Source organism: Staurois parvus, unplaced genomic scaffold (assembly GCF_062004578.1).
Source record: "Staurois parvus isolate SC_StPar_1 unplaced genomic scaffold, SC_StPar_1.0 ptg002749l, whole genome shotgun sequence".
Classification (NCBI taxonomy): domain Eukaryota; kingdom Metazoa; phylum Chordata; class Amphibia; order Anura; family Ranidae; genus Staurois; species Staurois parvus.
The window spans coordinates 279,479-296,291 of NW_028320545.1; the positions used below are offsets into that span (position 1 = coordinate 279,479).

Here is a 16,813-nt window from a genome sequence, read left to right on the forward strand (position 1 = left end):
TGGTGGGAACATTGACTCTTGGCTATCTCTGGCACACAAGGTTCTTAAATCCCTGCCACACGGAGCTTACAGTCTAAAGGAGCAAAAATGATATACTAAAGGTGCCCAGACATTTACACTTTTATAAAATGAAATAAACTAAGCCAAGAAGTTTCTAAACTTACACCAAGACCTTCAGCTAAGACACGAGCAATACACTATATGGCCAAAAGAATTTGGACCCCCACCTCCAAATGATTGAGGTCAGGTGTTTCCAGTGAAGGGGACTGGTGATACAGCACACAATCAAATATTTGTGCATTTCAACCTTGTGGTAAAAGTTTGGTGAAGGCCCTTTTCTGTTCCAGTGAGTGTGACTCAGCCCAAAGCCAGCTCCATAAAGACATGTCTTGACCACTCTGGTGTGGAGGAACTTGAGTGGCCTGACCTCAACCCTACCGAACACCTTTGGGATGAATTGGATCACGAATTGTTAGCCGGGTCTTCTCATTCAACATCAGTACCTGACCTCACAAATGGGTCACATGCCTGATGAAGGGGTCCTGCGAGACTTCGAAACCTTGCCTTGCTGTAACTGTGATCGTTCATTAAAACGTTTGGACCCCTATTGGTGATCATCGATGTACTGGTGACATTCTCCTTTGACCTCACAAATGGGCACAAATTCCTACAGACACCCTCCAAAATAAACTAAGCCAAGCAGTTTCTAACTTAAACCAAGACCTTCAGCTAAGACATGAGCAATACACTATATGGCCAAAAGAATTTGGACCCCCACCTCCAGATGTTTGAGGTCAGGTGTTTCCAGTGAAGGGGACTGGTGATATAGCACACAATCAAATATTTGTGCATTTCAACCTTGTGGTAATAGTTTGGTGAAGGCCCTTTTCTGTTCCAGTGAGTGTGACTCAGCCCAAAGCCAGCTCCATAAAGACATGTCTTGACCACTCTGGTGTGGAGGAACTTGAGTGGCCTGACCTCAACCCTACTGAACACCTTTGGGATGAATTGGATCACGAATTGTTAGCCGGGTCTTCTCATTCAACATCAGTACCTGACCTCACAAATGGGTCACATGCCTGATGAAGGGGTCCTGCGAGACTTCGAAACCTTGCCTCGCTGTAACTGTGATCGTTCATTAAAACGTTTGGACCCCTATTGGTGATCATTGATGTACTGGTGACATTCTCCTTTGACCTCACAAATGGGCACAAATTCCTACAGACACCCTCCAAAATAAACTAAGCCAAGCAGTTTCTAAACCTACACCAAGACCTTCAGCTAAGACATGAGCAATACACTATATGGCCAAAAGAATTTGGACCCCCACCTCCAGATGATTGCGGTCAGGTGTTTCCAGTGAAGGGGACTGGTAATACAGCACACAAATATTTGTGCATTTCACCCTTGTGGTTATAGTTTGGTGAAGGCCCTTTTCTGTTCCAGTGCCAGCTCCATAAAGACATGTCTTGACCATTCTGGTGTGGAGGAACTTGAATGGCCTAACCTCAACCCTACTGAACCACTATATGGCCAAAAGAATTTGGACCCCCACCTCCAGATGATTGAGGTCAGGTGTTTCCAGTGAAGGGGACTGGTGATACAGCACACAATCAAATATTTGTGCATTTAAACCTTGTGGTAATAGTCTAGTAAAGGCCCTTTTCTGTTCCAGTGAGTGTGACTCAGCCCATAGCCAGCTCCACAAAGACATGTCTTGACCACTCTGGTGTGGAGGAACTTGAGTGGCCTGACCTCAACCCTACTGAACACCTTTGGGATAAATTGGATCACGAATTGTTAGCCGGGTCTTCTCATCCAACATCAGTACCTGACCTCACAAATGGGTCACATGCCTGATGAAGGGGTCCTGCAAGACTCCGCAACCTTGCCTTGCTGTAACTATGATCCTTCATTAAAACTTATGGACCCATATTGGTGATCATCGGTGTGCTGGTGACATTCTCCTTTGACCTCACAAATGGGCACAAATTCCCACAGACACCCTCCAAAATCTTGTGGCTGCCACAAAGCTGGGCAACATCAAATTAATGGCCATGAGGGGAAGGGAAAAAACTCCATATTAATGGCCATGTCTTTGGGATAGGATGTCCAACACGATCATATGGCCGTGAGGGCCGGAAACCTTTGGCCATATAGTCTACACTCCATGGCTTGTACCTCATAATAGTGATGAGTAAAACAACTGAAGGATCTGGTAGGATGTGACCTTTAAGAAACGTCATGTGAGCAAATCTAGAGCCACACTTGACTATGTACACCACAGTAAATATTTGGGGATTCGGCAGTAAGTATGTTGGCAATGGTTCTTTGTGGTTGGAGATAAAGGACATAGTGACCATACCAGATCATATTGGGGCCTATTTATTATTATTTAAATTGCTGCGTGGCCATTTGCACCTCAGTCTGTGGTAGAAAAGGTCTTGCCATCACAAGGCGATCTGCACTGATGCAACCTACTGTATTTTATCGAGCATTTATTGACTGTTCGTATCGCCCTCTTTAGGGTCATATCTTCACACAGGCTCTGCCCTATCTATGTCCCACCAGCCTGTTGGGGAAAGTCAAACTGTTTCATGTCACACGGAAAGGAGGAAATTGGGCTAAAACGTTGTCACTGCCCCAGAATCTGGATGGGGAATGGGGGGGCTCAAGGGCCCCTGGGAGTGGCCCCACCTTGTGTTCTGCTGGTGCTGGGCTGGGCGGGAAATCTGCTGCTCTGCTCCCTCGTCCTCCGGGAAGCGCCATGTGCTCTGAGGCCTGAAGAGAGGAGCACGGCAAGAAGAGTTAGACCTGAAGAACTTTCAGGTTAAAGTTAGGAAGAGAAACACCGCCAGGAGCGGAGGGGGGAGGGGTGACACACGACACGGATGGTGGACACACAGTGCACAGATGGAGGCTCTAGCCCTAAATCCTAGGTGTTAGTTCGGGGATGCATTTATGTACACGGGGGTATGTGAGCTGCACAGAGACACGGAACATGCATACATGGACACGGACTATATTCCTGGTAACGGGTCACATACATAGAACTGGTCATGCAGCACGGTGAAGGGTTGGGGAGGGGGGGGTCACATTCAGAGAATAAATGTTAAAATGTACAGCACATGAAAAACACAGAATCAATGATATGAGATCATCACCACAAATATACAATAGAGAATAAAACTCACCTTCAGTAGAAAAAACATTTCCACACACAAACAGAGCAATAAATTACGGGGAGTAAAGTCACAAACCATCATACCAACCCCACAGCACCCCCACAGAACCAGTACCCGGCCAACCATACCAACCCCACAGCACCCGTACCTCGGCCAACCACACCAACTCCACACCAACCCCACAGCAGCCGTACCCCGGCCAACCACACCAACCCCACAGCACCTGTGCCCCGGCCAACCACACCAACCCCAAAGCACCCATATCCCGGCCAACAACACCAACCCCACAGGACCCGTACCTAGCCATCCGCACCAACCCCACAGCACCCGTGCTCTGGCCAACCACACCAAGCACAAAGCACCCATACCCCGGCCAACCACACCAACCCCACAGCACCCGTGCCCGGCCATCCACACCAAGCACACAGCACCCATACCCCGGCCAACCACACCAACCCCACAGCACCCGTGCCCGGCCATCCACACCAACCCCACATCAACCCAACAGCACCCGTGCCCCGGTCAACCACACCAACCCCACAGCACCCGTGCCCTGGTCAACCACAACAACCCCACGCCAACCCCACAGCACCCGTACTCGGCCAATCACACCAACCCCACAGCACCCGTACCCGACCAACCACAACAACCCCACAGCACCCGTACCCGGCCATCCACACCAACCCCACAGCACTCCTGCCCAGGCCAAACACACCAACCCCACAGCACCCGTACCCGGCCATCCACACCAACCCCAAGCACCCGTGCTCCGGCCAACCACACCAAGCACAAAGCACCCATACCCCGGCCAACCACACCAACCCCACAGCACCCGTGCCCGGCCATCCACACCAAGCACACAGCACCCATACCCCGGCCAACCACACCAACCCCACAGCACCCGTGCCCGGCCATCCACACCAACCCCACACCAACCCAACAGCACCCGTGCCCCGGTCAACCACACCAACCCCACAGCACCCGTGCCCTGGTCAACCACAACAACCCCACGCCAACCCCACAGCACCCGTACTCGACCAATCACACCAACCCCACAGCACCCGTACCCGACCAACCACAACAACCCCACAGCACCCGTACCCGGCCATCCACACCAACCCCACAGCACTCCTGCCCAGGCCAAACACACCAACCCCACAGCACCCGTACCCGGCCATCCACACCAACCCCACAGCACTCCTGCCCAGGCCAAACACACCAACCCCACAGCACCCGTACCCGGCCATCCACACCAACCCCACAGCACTCCTGCCCAGGCCAAACACACCAACCCCACAGCACCCGTACCCAGCCATCCACACCAACCCCACAGCACTCCTGCCCAGGCCAAACACACCAACCCCACAGCACCCATGCCCCTGCCATTCACACCAACCCCACAGAGCCCGAGCCCCGGCCATCCACACCGCCTGCCAATTCCTCTTACACACTGCCTGCCAATATACACAATGGGGAACATTTCCCATATGGAAGAAAAATATATTTGAAATGTATTTTAAAAATATTCTTCCCAAATATATTGAAATATATCTGAAATGCTACAATTTTGGCCATATTCAATATATTTAAAAATATATTTCAAATAAAAAAAAAATATATATATATATAAATACTACTACTAGGTGGTGTGCAGCTGAAACCCAGACCCAATTGGGGCAGTACAGTGGCTAAGTGGTTAGCACTTCCACCTAGCACCTAGGGTCTTTGGATCAAATCCCAACCATGGCACCACCTGTGTGGAGTTTGCATATTCTCTCTGTGCCTGCATTGGGTTCTCCGATTTCCTCCCACACTCCAAAGCATGCTGGTAGGTCAACTGGTTCCTGTCTAAACTGGCCCCAGTATATATGAATGTAAGTTAGGGACCTTAGATTGTACGCCCTTTGAGGGTCAGGGACTGATCTGAATGTGCAATATATGTAGAGTGCTGCGTAAACTGACAGCGCTCTATAAGTACCTGAAATAAATTGCCATCTTGGGAATTTATTGATACAAAAGAGCGTGGTATGGTGTGGCATGTTTGGTAGACATCTCATGTCACCATGCCCCATTCTCTTGTGAAAAGGAAAGGACCTCTTCTCCAATTTTATGAGGTCTGACTTCCACCACAGACAATGGATGAGCCTTGCATCTCGTAGAAACCCCCTTTAGGATCATCTGCTTCCAATGTCGAGAGATCTAAGCTTTCCCTTCCACTTAGCGACAAAGAACTATTTTCTAGGCCAAAAAAATGGAGATGAAGTACCTTTAGATGCCCTCAGAGCACAGCTTTGGATATTATGACAGGACTTTCTTGTATTTCACTTCAAAGACCTTCTAATGTGAGCAGGTTATGGAAGCCATCGAGGGAAGTGGATGGATTTAGTTCAAGTGCCCGATTTAATGAATCCAAGCACACATTTTATTGCGTAACATCCAGTGCCACCGCGGGGGTCATGGTCACCCTTCTGAGAACATTGTCAGCCCCGGAGGGAGAACGTTCCCATAACTGGGACTGCTTCTGCTTCGCAGCTGTGCAGACTGACATCTATTATTACGGGAAAAGACAGCGGCTCCCAAAACAAAGCACATCTTAGGTTTTTCTCCAGGTAGTAACCTGCAAGTTGGAACCCGCTCTCCATAGCTAATGCCGGCCGCTTCTCAACGCCACAATCCCTCGCAGCTATCCAAAGGCAATATGTAACGCAAGATAAAACACGAAAGCACAGAGCGCACCACATTGTGCAGAACATTACTTTTAATCGATCTTTTATGGACTCAATGCACTTACAATTCCAACATATAAAACAGGCGCACACAACGACATCCAGAAGAGTTTGTCTGAAAGGGTCCAAGCCTAGGCCAGCCCTTTTCAATGTGGAGGAACCACTGGAATAACTTTTCGGGCTCAAGGAACCCCCACTATAGCTACGTTATGTGATGATCACTAGGAAGAAAGCTCCTTATATCTGCGGTCATTGGTGGAACAAGACCATTTCAAAGCTCTGGAAGGTCACTGGTGTCACTCACCTGAGAGGAAGAAATTGGTCATTGCTCATGGAACCTCATAGCAACCTCTGGAGGAACCCTAGGATTCCATGGAACCTTGGACCCTCTAAACAACAATAGACTCTCCCAGCAACAACAGACCCTCCAAACAACAATAGACCCTCCCAGCAACAACAGACCCTCCAAACAACAACAGACCCTCCAAACAACAATAGACCCTCCCAGCAACAACACACCCTCCAAACAACAATAGACCCTCCCAGCAACAACAGACCCTCCAAACAACAACAGACCCTCCAAACAACAATAGACCCTCCCAGCAACAACAGACCCTCCAAACAACAACAGACCATCCAAACAACAATAGACCCTCCCAGCAACAACACACCCTCCAAACAACAATAGACCCTCCCAGCAACAACAGACCCTCCCAGCAATAATAGACCCTCCAAACAACAATAGATTATCCCGGCAACAACAGACCCTCGAAACAACAATAGACCCTCCCAGCAACAACAGACCCTCTAAACAACAATAGACCCTGCAAACGATAATAGACTCTCCCAGCAGCAACAGACCCTCCAAACAACAATAGATTTTCCCAGCAACAACAGACCCTCCCAGGAACAACAGACCCTCCAAACAACAATAGAACCTCCCAGCAACAATAGACCCTCCAAACAACAATAGATTCTCCCAGCAACAGACGCTCCCAGGAACAACAGACCCTCCAAACAACAATAGACTCTCCCAGCAACAGACGCTCCCAGGAACAACAGACCCTCCAAACAACAATAGACCCTCCCAGCAACAATAGACCCTCCAAACAACAATAGACCCTCCAACCAACAATAGACCCTTCCACCAACAATAGACCCTCCCAGAAACAACAGACCCTCCAAACAGCAATAGACCCTCCCAGCAACAACAGACCCTTCCAGCAACTACAGACTCTCCAAACAACAACAGACTCTCCCAGCAACAACAGACCCTCCCAGCAACAATAGACCCTCCAAACAACAATAGATTCTCCCAGCAACAACATACCCTCCCAGGAACAACAGACCCTCCCAGCAACAATAGACTCTCCCAGCAACAACAGACCCTCCAGGAACAACAGATGCCCCTGCAACAATAGATCCCAGCAATAATGGACCCCTCCCTCAATAGCAGATCCCTAACTGAAACAACTCTTCCCAACAATAATAGATCCTCTCACAACAATAGATCCCAGAAGCCAGTAACAACAGAGCCTCCAGCACACCCCTGGAGGTGCCTAAACTGCATCCCCCTCCACCTTCCAGCTAAAAACAAAGCCCTGCCTGTCAGGCCTTATTCCACAATCGCGCTGCATTCCTGCGCAAATCACATGCAATGTCTGTTCGGTGCGATTGGAGCCATACATTTTGTATGGGCTCAAATCGCATCCACGCAAAAAAGGTGCGGGACCCTTTGTTTTCCCGCACCCGATTCGCATCGCATGGGTGTTCTGGCAATCGCACTGCGTTTTCCCATCTGTTTCGGGGTGTCTCTAATTTAACACTGACACCCGCACCAAATCACATGGACGCTGTCCCCAAGGAGCATAGAATTTGGGGTTCCAGTCGCCCATGCACACATTTTCAAGGGCCAATTTATACATAAACCAATTAACCTACCAGCATGTCTTTGGAGCGTGGGAGGAAACCTACGCAAGTACAGGAAGAACATACAAACTCCATGCAGGAAGTGTTCTGGCCAGGATGTGAACCAGGGGCCACAGAGCTGCAAGGCAGGAGTCCTGACCGATAAGCCACTGTGCTGCCCAGCTGTTGACATGTGCGGTTTGTTTCGTTCCAAACGGCGGACACATTTTTTTTTTCTTATTTGGAGATTCAGATGTATCCAAACAACGAATTACAAGAATAACGAATTTAAACGAATCCGAAAAAATGAAACGAAATTGAATTTAAAACACAAAATCGAAAAGAAAGGCGAAAACAAAATCGAACGAACATTCGAAAACAAATTTAAAGGGGAGCTCCGCCCAAAAGAGGAAGTTCTGCTTTAAGGACTGGTCCCCCGTTCCCCATTATTTTTCGAATTCGGTTGAAATATTTTCGAATACGAACGACTTTTCTAATTTTGTTGAATTGATTTCGAATTCGGATGAACCAATTTGGAAAACAAACAACCCTTCGAATTTGGTCAAAATGTTTTCGAACTGAATTTGAATATGAATTACCGAAATGAATCCAACTACAGGAGATTTGTTAGATTTCGAAACGAATTTTGTTGTTTTGCACATGTCTACTGCTTGATAACCTGTAATGTGGTGTGCAATGTGGTGCGCTCTGTGCTTTTGTATCCCATCACATATCCTCCCTTCACCTCTCTCCGGTAGAGCAATTCATCAAATATAAATACTGTATATACAAAAAAACCCAAAAAAACAAAATAATCCACCTAAAGGGCCACCAATGATGTCCTCAAAATTCTTACCAAAGTAGACACTACAGTAGCAGAACTTCCCCGCTGCCCTACAACATCTCCATGGAGGAGGAAGCAGCACAAAATGACTGCAAATCCTCCCAAGCGTGAACGCACATGTCCTCGAAGAACTCTGAACTACCCACAGCTGGTCCTTCCTGCAGACCATCGCTCCAACCTGCCCGAATACTGAATGTGTCGTGATGTCAGGCTCCCAAAACATGTCGGATCCTGTACCCAATTATTATTTGAAACAAACCTCGAACCGCCAGGTAAGGCACTTCAGTTTCCAGTTCCAAATTTTGCCTACATAACCCCGGGTGCCTACCTACCAATGGGATGGCCTACAGCAGACCTGGGTATTTTACAGCCCAGAGGGCCACATCTGGCTCTTTGACTGCCCCTGTCCATTGGAAGGTCAACTGCAATTCAGAAATCCCTGGATCCAGGTGGGCCAGTCAAAAAGATGACGGCAGCTGTGCTTTCACCCTCATTAAGCCACAATTTTGGGTTTTTTTCTACAGTGAGAAAAAACAAAAAACCCATAAATGGACAAAAAACCGTGCAAGTGCAAAACACAAACACAAAAAAGTGCACTTAGTGGTGTGCTTTAGTCAACGCCCTGAAGGGGTAGGACCTCTACCCTGATCCCCCGGGGCGCAAGGCTCCTGACAGGGACAAAGATTTCCACATGGTCCACCTGGCCAAAAGGCCTTCCTTGTGGCTAGCCGAAACCGACCATCAACTACTAGGTTAGAGGGCTCTTCATGAATAGAGACCCCCCCCCCAGGGATAGGAGAGGAAGGAACCTCATTGTCATTGAGCTACCAGTGGCCAGGATGGAAGTAGTTGAACTTTTTGCCTACATAACCCCTGGTGCCTACCTACCAATGGGATGCCCTACAGCAGACCTGGGCAGTTTAAGATCCAGAGGGCCACATCTAGCCCTCTGACTGCCCCTGTCCTTTGGAAGGTCATTTGGAATTCAGAAATCCCTGGATCCAGGTTGGCCAGTCAAAAAGATGACGGCAGCTGTGCTTCCACCCTCATTGAGCCACCAGTTTGTTTTTTTTTCTAAAGTCCGCGGAGGTGTGAAAAAATGAAAAACCCGTAAGTGGGCAAAAAACGTGCAAGTGCAAAACACAAAAAAGTGCACTTAGGGGTGTGCTTTTGTCCACCCCCCAAAGGGGTAGGACCTCTACCCTGATCCCCCAGAGTGCAAGGCTCCTGACAGGGTCAAAGGTTTCCACATGGTCCACCTAGCCAAAAGGCATGGCAGACCCCTTGCCTTGTGGCTAGCTGAAGCCGACCACCAAGTACTAGGTCAGGGAACTCTCCCAAAGAGAGACCCCCCAGGGAGAGGGGAGGAAGGAACCTCATTGTCATTGAGCCACCAGTGGCCAAGGTGGAGGTGGTTGCACTTCCCCCATTTCTCAGTGGCTTTGGCCGCTTAGAAGTGGCGACGCCACCCCTTCAGCGACTGGGGAGGATAATGGGAGGTGGGCAACAAGGATATGATGTGGATGAAGGCATGTGGGGAGGTGTTACCAGGTCCCACTCTCCACCCCACTGATAAGGGGCGGAGCCTATGCCTATACTAGTCAGCCTTAATGCCTACCTTACTGCAGAAGGACGTCGCACACCAGGGGGCGTGTATAACAGTGAAGGAAATATATAAATACCAGCGGTGCAACAAGAACCTTCAAGGCCTTGGTGCAAGAAACCATGAAGGGCCCCCCTGACCTTGTCCCTGGCCTCTTTCCATGGGGCCCTTTACATTGGTTCTGGGGCTCCTGCCCCTGTACCTAGGTTCCTTCCCACTGGTCCCAGGGCCCTTTCTTCTGATCCTTCCCTCCAAGCTCAGGGCCATTCCCTCTAGGCCTGGGGAACTTCTCACTGATCCTGGGGGACCTTACTCCCATTGTGGGGCCCTTTATTATGGTCCTTCAGCAGGACCATTTCACGTAATCTGCAGCAGGCCCCTTCCTGCCATCTTGGGCCCCCCATCAGTCAAGTGCAACCTTTGTGACCCTGGTAGGTCTGCCACTGATAAATACCCTCACGGAGTTCTCATATGGGGGGCTGCTGCAACATATGGGGTTCTCGTATGGGGGTTCCCATTTGATGGTTCCAGTGGGGCTGCTCTGCTGACTTTTAGTATGTCTAGCCCAAGGAGTTGCTAGCTTACCATATTTGTTATGGCCCCCACAACAGTCCAGGCTTCTCCAGTGGCCCTTTTAGAAAGTTAATTGCCCACCCCTACCCTACAGGGACCACACCAACACCACAGTGTCCCCAACTGGAACATAAAATGATCATCTACACTGAGCTCCAGGTTCCAGCGCCATCCCCCCCCCCCCATGAATACGGCACAGCTACAACAGGGTGCTATTCTCAGCCACAAGGGCCCTGCGAGGGAAGTGTCTGGTTAGCGGTCAGTTTCCAGTGTGGGAGGGGCGATAGTACCTGCGCTTTGCGTCCGCGGTTGATATATGTGCACACGGGATTGTACGCTCCCGTCCCGCAGACGTAGAGGTGCGTCCTGTTCCAGGGTTGTATCAGACGAATAAAGTTTCCACATTCTCCCGGTACCTGAGTCGTAGAGAGAAGATAAAAAGCAGAATTACAAAAAAAAGAGAAAAACAGACAAAAAGGGAATCTTTGAGTTAACCACTTCCCGTCTGGCTGTTGTATATAAACGGCCTTCCCGCCCCCTGCTTGTGTGCGCTCCCTGGGAGCCCGCAGCACCGCGATCCAGTGCCCGCTGTGTCCTCCAGACACGGTGGAATACAGATCGTTGGACGGGACCTCTATGTGAGGTCCCGATCATGTGATCACTGATTGGCCAATCAGTGATCACATACAGAGTAGTAAGCAAGAGGTCACTTCTGACATCATTGCTTACTATGTGTGAAATCTGTGAATGATCACAGAGATCACATGGTACAGGGCTATTCACAACAGCCTTGTACCATGTGACAAGCTGTGACCAATCACAGCTCACACAGTAGTTCTCAATGGCTGCAGGAATGCAGCCAGAGAAGGAAAAATGATTCCTCTTACAGCCTTTATGTAAAAGCAATCAGTGTAAAAAAAAAAAAATCTTCATCACCCCCCACAAGTAGTACAGTGTCACCATGGTGACCCAGTACTGCTAGGGTGACAGTATGTAAAAAAAAAAAAAAACATAATATAAAAAAAAAAATAAAATAAAAATGTAAAAAAATTTTCTTTAAATTATAATTTTTGGTTATAAACTAATTTGGGTTATTTTTTTTTACCAAAAAGATAACTGAATAAATTTTGGCCAAGATTTATGACGAAATATTATTTATTTGCAAAATTTCATAAGAAAAACACTTTTTTAATTTTTGGACTTTTTCATTTATATAGCAAAAAAAAAATAAAATCCCAGTGGTGAATAAATACCACCAAAATAAAGTTTTATCTGTCTCAAAAAAATGCTAAAAAATTCATATGGGTACAGTGTTGCATGACCGCGCAATTGTCATTCAAAATGTGATAGCGCTGAAAGCTGAAAATTGGCCTGGGGGGGAAGTGGGTGAAAGTGTCCGGACTGGAAGGAGGTGGAAGTGTCCAGACTGGAAGGAGGTGGAAGTGTCCAGACTGGAAGGAGGTGAAAGTGTCCAGACTGGAAGGAGGTGAAAGTGTCCGGACTGGAAGGGGGGGGGAAGTGTCCGGACTGGAAGGGGTGGAAGTGTCCGGACTGGAAGGGGGGGAAAAGTGTCCGGACTGGAAGGGGGGAAAGTGTCCGGACTGGAAGGGGGGAAAGCGTCCGGACTGGAAGGGGGGGAAGTGTCCGGACTGGAAGGGGGGGAAAGTGTATGGACTGGAAGGGGGGAAAGTGTCCGGACTGGAAGGGGGGGGAAAGTGTCCGGACTGGAAGGGGGGGAAAGTGTCCGGACTGGAAGGGGGGTGAAAGTGTCCGGACTGGAAGGGGGGTGAAAGTGTCCGGACTGGAAGGGGGGGAAAGTGTCCGGAGTGGAAGGGGGTGAAAGAGTCCGGACTGGAAGAAGGTGAAAGTGTCCGGACTGGAAGGGGGGTGAAAGCGTCCGGACTGGAAGGGGGTGAAAGCGTCCGGACTGGAAGGGGGTGAAAGCGTCCGGACTGGAAGGGGGTGAAAGCGCCCGGACTGGAAGGGGGTGAAAGCGTCCGGACTGGAAGGGGTGAAAGTGTCCGGACTGGAAGGGGGTGAAAGTGTCCAGACTGGAAGGGGGTGAAAGTGTCCAGACTGGAAGGGGGGGAAAGTGTCCGGACCGGAAGGGGGGGAAAGTGTCCGGACTGGAAGTGGGTGAAAGCTTCCAGACTGGAAGTGGGTGAAAGTGTCCGGACTGGAAGGGGGTGAAAATGTCCGGACTGGAGGGGGGGGGGGGAAGTGTCCGGACTGGAAGGGGGGGAAAGTGTCCAGACTGGAAGTGGTTAATGGCGATCAGACCTCCGCACTCGCATTAAATTCTGCGCATTCTGCACTCCTCACATCTTCTTTCTCTTTGTGTCTACAACAGCTTTTTTCTTTTTTTTTTCTTTTAATGGAGAATTCTGAACCATAAAGATTCGTTTTATCTCCCTCCAGCATCGGCTGACTCGCTACTTTTTCTTTTTTTTTTTTTTTTTTTTTGTATTTTGCAACGTTCTCGATACTCAGATGTTACATTTGATGTTTGTGATTTCCTCTTCAGCTTTACTCACATTGCTGTCTTCCCGGCCAGCACACATTCCTCTATTCTTTGCTGCTTTGCAGGCCAGTGAATCTGCAGAGAGAGAAACAGATACCGAGTTATCTCGGAATATCTCCGCGCCGATCCGTCTTCGTCCCCGAGGCTTCGGATTAAACGGCTCATTCAGAGATACATTAGAGAACGAAAAAAAAACCAACAAAAACAAAAAAAAACACCTATTATTCCTTTAAATTGCTTTGTATGCACCATTCGGGTCTCGTCCTCATTAGAAACCAACCAACTTCGAATACATTCGCATTAAAGAACCTTCTATTACCACCCCCCCTCCCGAGCCTGACGCAGTGCCATTGTTCTCAAGGAAATGAGATGCAGATACATTATTTTCCCATCTCGGCGTTCATGGCTCTAATCGTTCTTTATGGAATATTCCATTTATCTGGAATTGGTTTTTGTTTTTTTGGGGGTTTTTTTTTGTGTTTTTTTGTTTTGTTTTCCCCCTCTGTGGATAACTCATTACGGATGTTGGGAAGATGAGGAACGGAGGACGGGCGGAGGTCTTACTATGAGCGGCTCTCGGTTGATGTCCTGCAGATCCAAGGACAAGATGTAGTCTTTGCTCCCCACGTACATCCGGTCGTGATCTTCATCTTTTAGAAGGATCCGATAATCGGACGTGTTCAGCAGGAAGTTCAGGAAGTGCGCCGTGTTGGACGCTTTCAGCTCTGCAAGGACAAGAAGAGAGATCGGCTCAGTCAAGGTCAAGGGGGGGGGGTAAAATTATAGTCCTAGAGACACCAAATCCGGCATGCCCTACTGACCGTCACCGGAGATGGAACACCAGAACCAGCAATGGTTTTTTCATGGCAGACATGGAAAGTCATTTTACTAACACCGTACGGCCCCTGAGATTCGGCGGAGCGTTCGCTATATGAACGACTTCCAGGAAGTATTGTTATCAGTTATTGGACTTTGTAAACAACGATACAAACATGCAAAAATATACATATAATGCCAAAAGTATTGGCCCCCGCCCTCCCAATCATTGGATTCGGGTGTTCCAATCCAATCCCAATCATGTGATTCGGGTGTTCCAATCCCCTCCCAAACACTGGATTCGGGTGTTCCAATCCCCTCCCAAACACTGGATTCGGGTGTTCCAATCCCCTCCCAAACACTGGATTCGGGTGTTCCAATCCCCTCCCAATCACTGGATTTGGGTGTTCCAATCCCCTCCCAATCACTGGATTCGGGCGTTCCAATCCTCTCCCAAACACTGGATTCGGGTGTTCCAATCCCCTCCCAAACACTGGATTCGGGTGTTCCAATCCCCTCCCAATCACTGGATTCGGGTGTTCCAATCCCCTCCCAATCACTGGATTCGGGTGTTCCAATCCCCCCCCAATCACTGGATTCGGGTGTTCCAATCCCGTCCCAATCATTGGATTCGGGTGTTCCAATCCCAATCATTGGATTCGGGTGTTCCAATCAAATCCCAATCATTGAATTTCGGGTGTTCCAATCCCAATCATTGGATTCGGGCGTTCCAATCCCCTCCCAATCATTGGATTCGGGTGTTCCAATCCCCTCCCAATCATTGGATTTGGGTGTTCCAATCCTCTCCCAATCACTGGATTTGGGTGTTCCAATCCCCTCCCAATTACTGGATTCGGGTGTTCCAATCCCCTCCCAATCATGTGATTCAGGTGTTCCAATCCCCTCCCAATTACTGGATTCGGGTGTTCCAATCCCCTCCCAATTACTGGATTCGGGTGTTCCAATCCCCTCCCAATCATTGAATTTCGGGTGTTCCAATCCCAATCATTGGATTCGGGCGTTCCAATCCCCTCCCAATCATTGGATTCGGGTGTTCCAATCCTCTCCCAATCATTGGATTTGGGTGTTCCAATCCCCTCCCAATCACTGGATTTGGGTGTTCCAATCCCCTCCCAATTACTGGATTCAGGTGTTCCAATCCCCTCCCAATCACTGTATCTGGGTATTCCAATCCCAATCATGTGATTCAGGTGTTCCAATATGAAGCAGAGGGAAACGAGGGCGGAGAAATTAGAGTCGCATCACACTTGCGTCACCGCGGCCAAGAACAACACGGGATATCCCCGAAGCGGGGGCGGACTGACCATTTGGGGCAGCCACTGCCCGAGGGCCCAGGGTCAGTAGGGAGCCCCATGAGATGCCCCTAGTAACTTTCATAGGCTTTTTTGGGTGTAGAAGAAAAGAATGAAAAAAAAAATACAATAGAATCAAATAGAAAATAAAAAATGTAGCATATAGAAAAAAAAATGAATTTAAAAAAATAAAAAAGAATGATAGAACAGACACTAAAAATATAAATCAAGTAAATAAATATTTAAAAAAAACTAAAAATAGCAAATAAAAAAGAATTTAAAAAATACAATAGAATCAAATAGAAAATAAAAAATGTAGCATATAGTAAAAAAAAAAAAATTTAAAAAAATAAAAAAGAATGATAGAACAGACACTAAGAATATAAATCAAGTAAATAAATATTTAAAAAAAAACCTAAAAATAGCAAATTAAAAAAAAGAATGAAAATAAATACAATAGAATATAATAGAAAATAAAAAATGTAGCATATAGTAAAAAAAAATGAATTTAAAAAAAATAAAAAAGAATGATAGAACAGACACTAAGAATATAAATCAAGTAAATAAATATTTAAAAAAAAACAAAAAATAGCAAATAAAAAAAAGAATTAAAAAAATACAATAGAATCAAATAGAAAATAAAAAATGTAGCATATAGTAAAAAAAAAAAAATGAATTAAAAAAAATAAAAAAGAATGATAGAACAGACACTAAGAATATAAATCAAGTAAATAAATTTTTTTTTAAAAAAACTAAAAATAGCAAATAAAAAAAAGAATGAAAATAAATACAATAGAATAAAATAGAAAATAAAAAATGTAGCATATAGTAAAAAAAATGGATTTAAAAAAATAAAAAAGAATGATAGAACATACACTAAAAATATAAATCAAGTAAATAAATATTTAAAAAAAACTAAAAATAGCAAATAAAAAAGAATTAAAAAAATACAATAGAATCAAATAGAAAATAAAAAATGTAGCATATAGTAAAAAAAAAAAAATTTAAAAAAATAAAAAAGAATGATAGAACAGACACTAAGAATATAAATCAAGTAAATAAATATTTAAAAAAAAAACAAAAAATAGCAAATAAAAAAAAGAATGAAAAAAATACAATAGAATCAAATAGAAAATAAAAAATGTAGCATATAGTAAAAAAAAAAAAATGAATTAAAAAAAATAAAAAAGAATGATAGAACAGACACTAAGAATATAAATCAAGTAAATAAATTTTTTTAAAAAAACTAAAAATAGCAAATAAAAAAAAGAATGAAAATAAATACAATAGAATAAAATAGAAAATAAAAAATGTAGTATAGTAA

The 16,813-nt window shown here is 46.5% G+C and overlaps 1 protein-coding gene across 1 annotated transcript in view; it reads right to left on the reverse strand.

The window, feature by feature from the left end:
* The window catches only part of SEMA3F (semaphorin 3F), a 152,534-nt gene that overhangs the window by 34,732 nt on the left and 100,989 nt on the right, over nt 1-16,813 (reverse strand). The window contains exons 3-6 of the mRNA XM_089666516.1: nt 13,925-14,085; nt 13,379-13,435; nt 11,130-11,255; nt 2,698-2,781 (exon numbers count right to left, since the gene is read on the reverse strand). Coding sequence (XP_089522642.1) covers nt 2,698-2,781; nt 11,130-11,255; nt 13,379-13,435; nt 13,925-14,085 — 428 coding nt within the window. The remainder of the gene's footprint in view (nt 1-2,697; nt 2,782-11,129; nt 11,256-13,378; nt 13,436-13,924; nt 14,086-16,813) is intronic.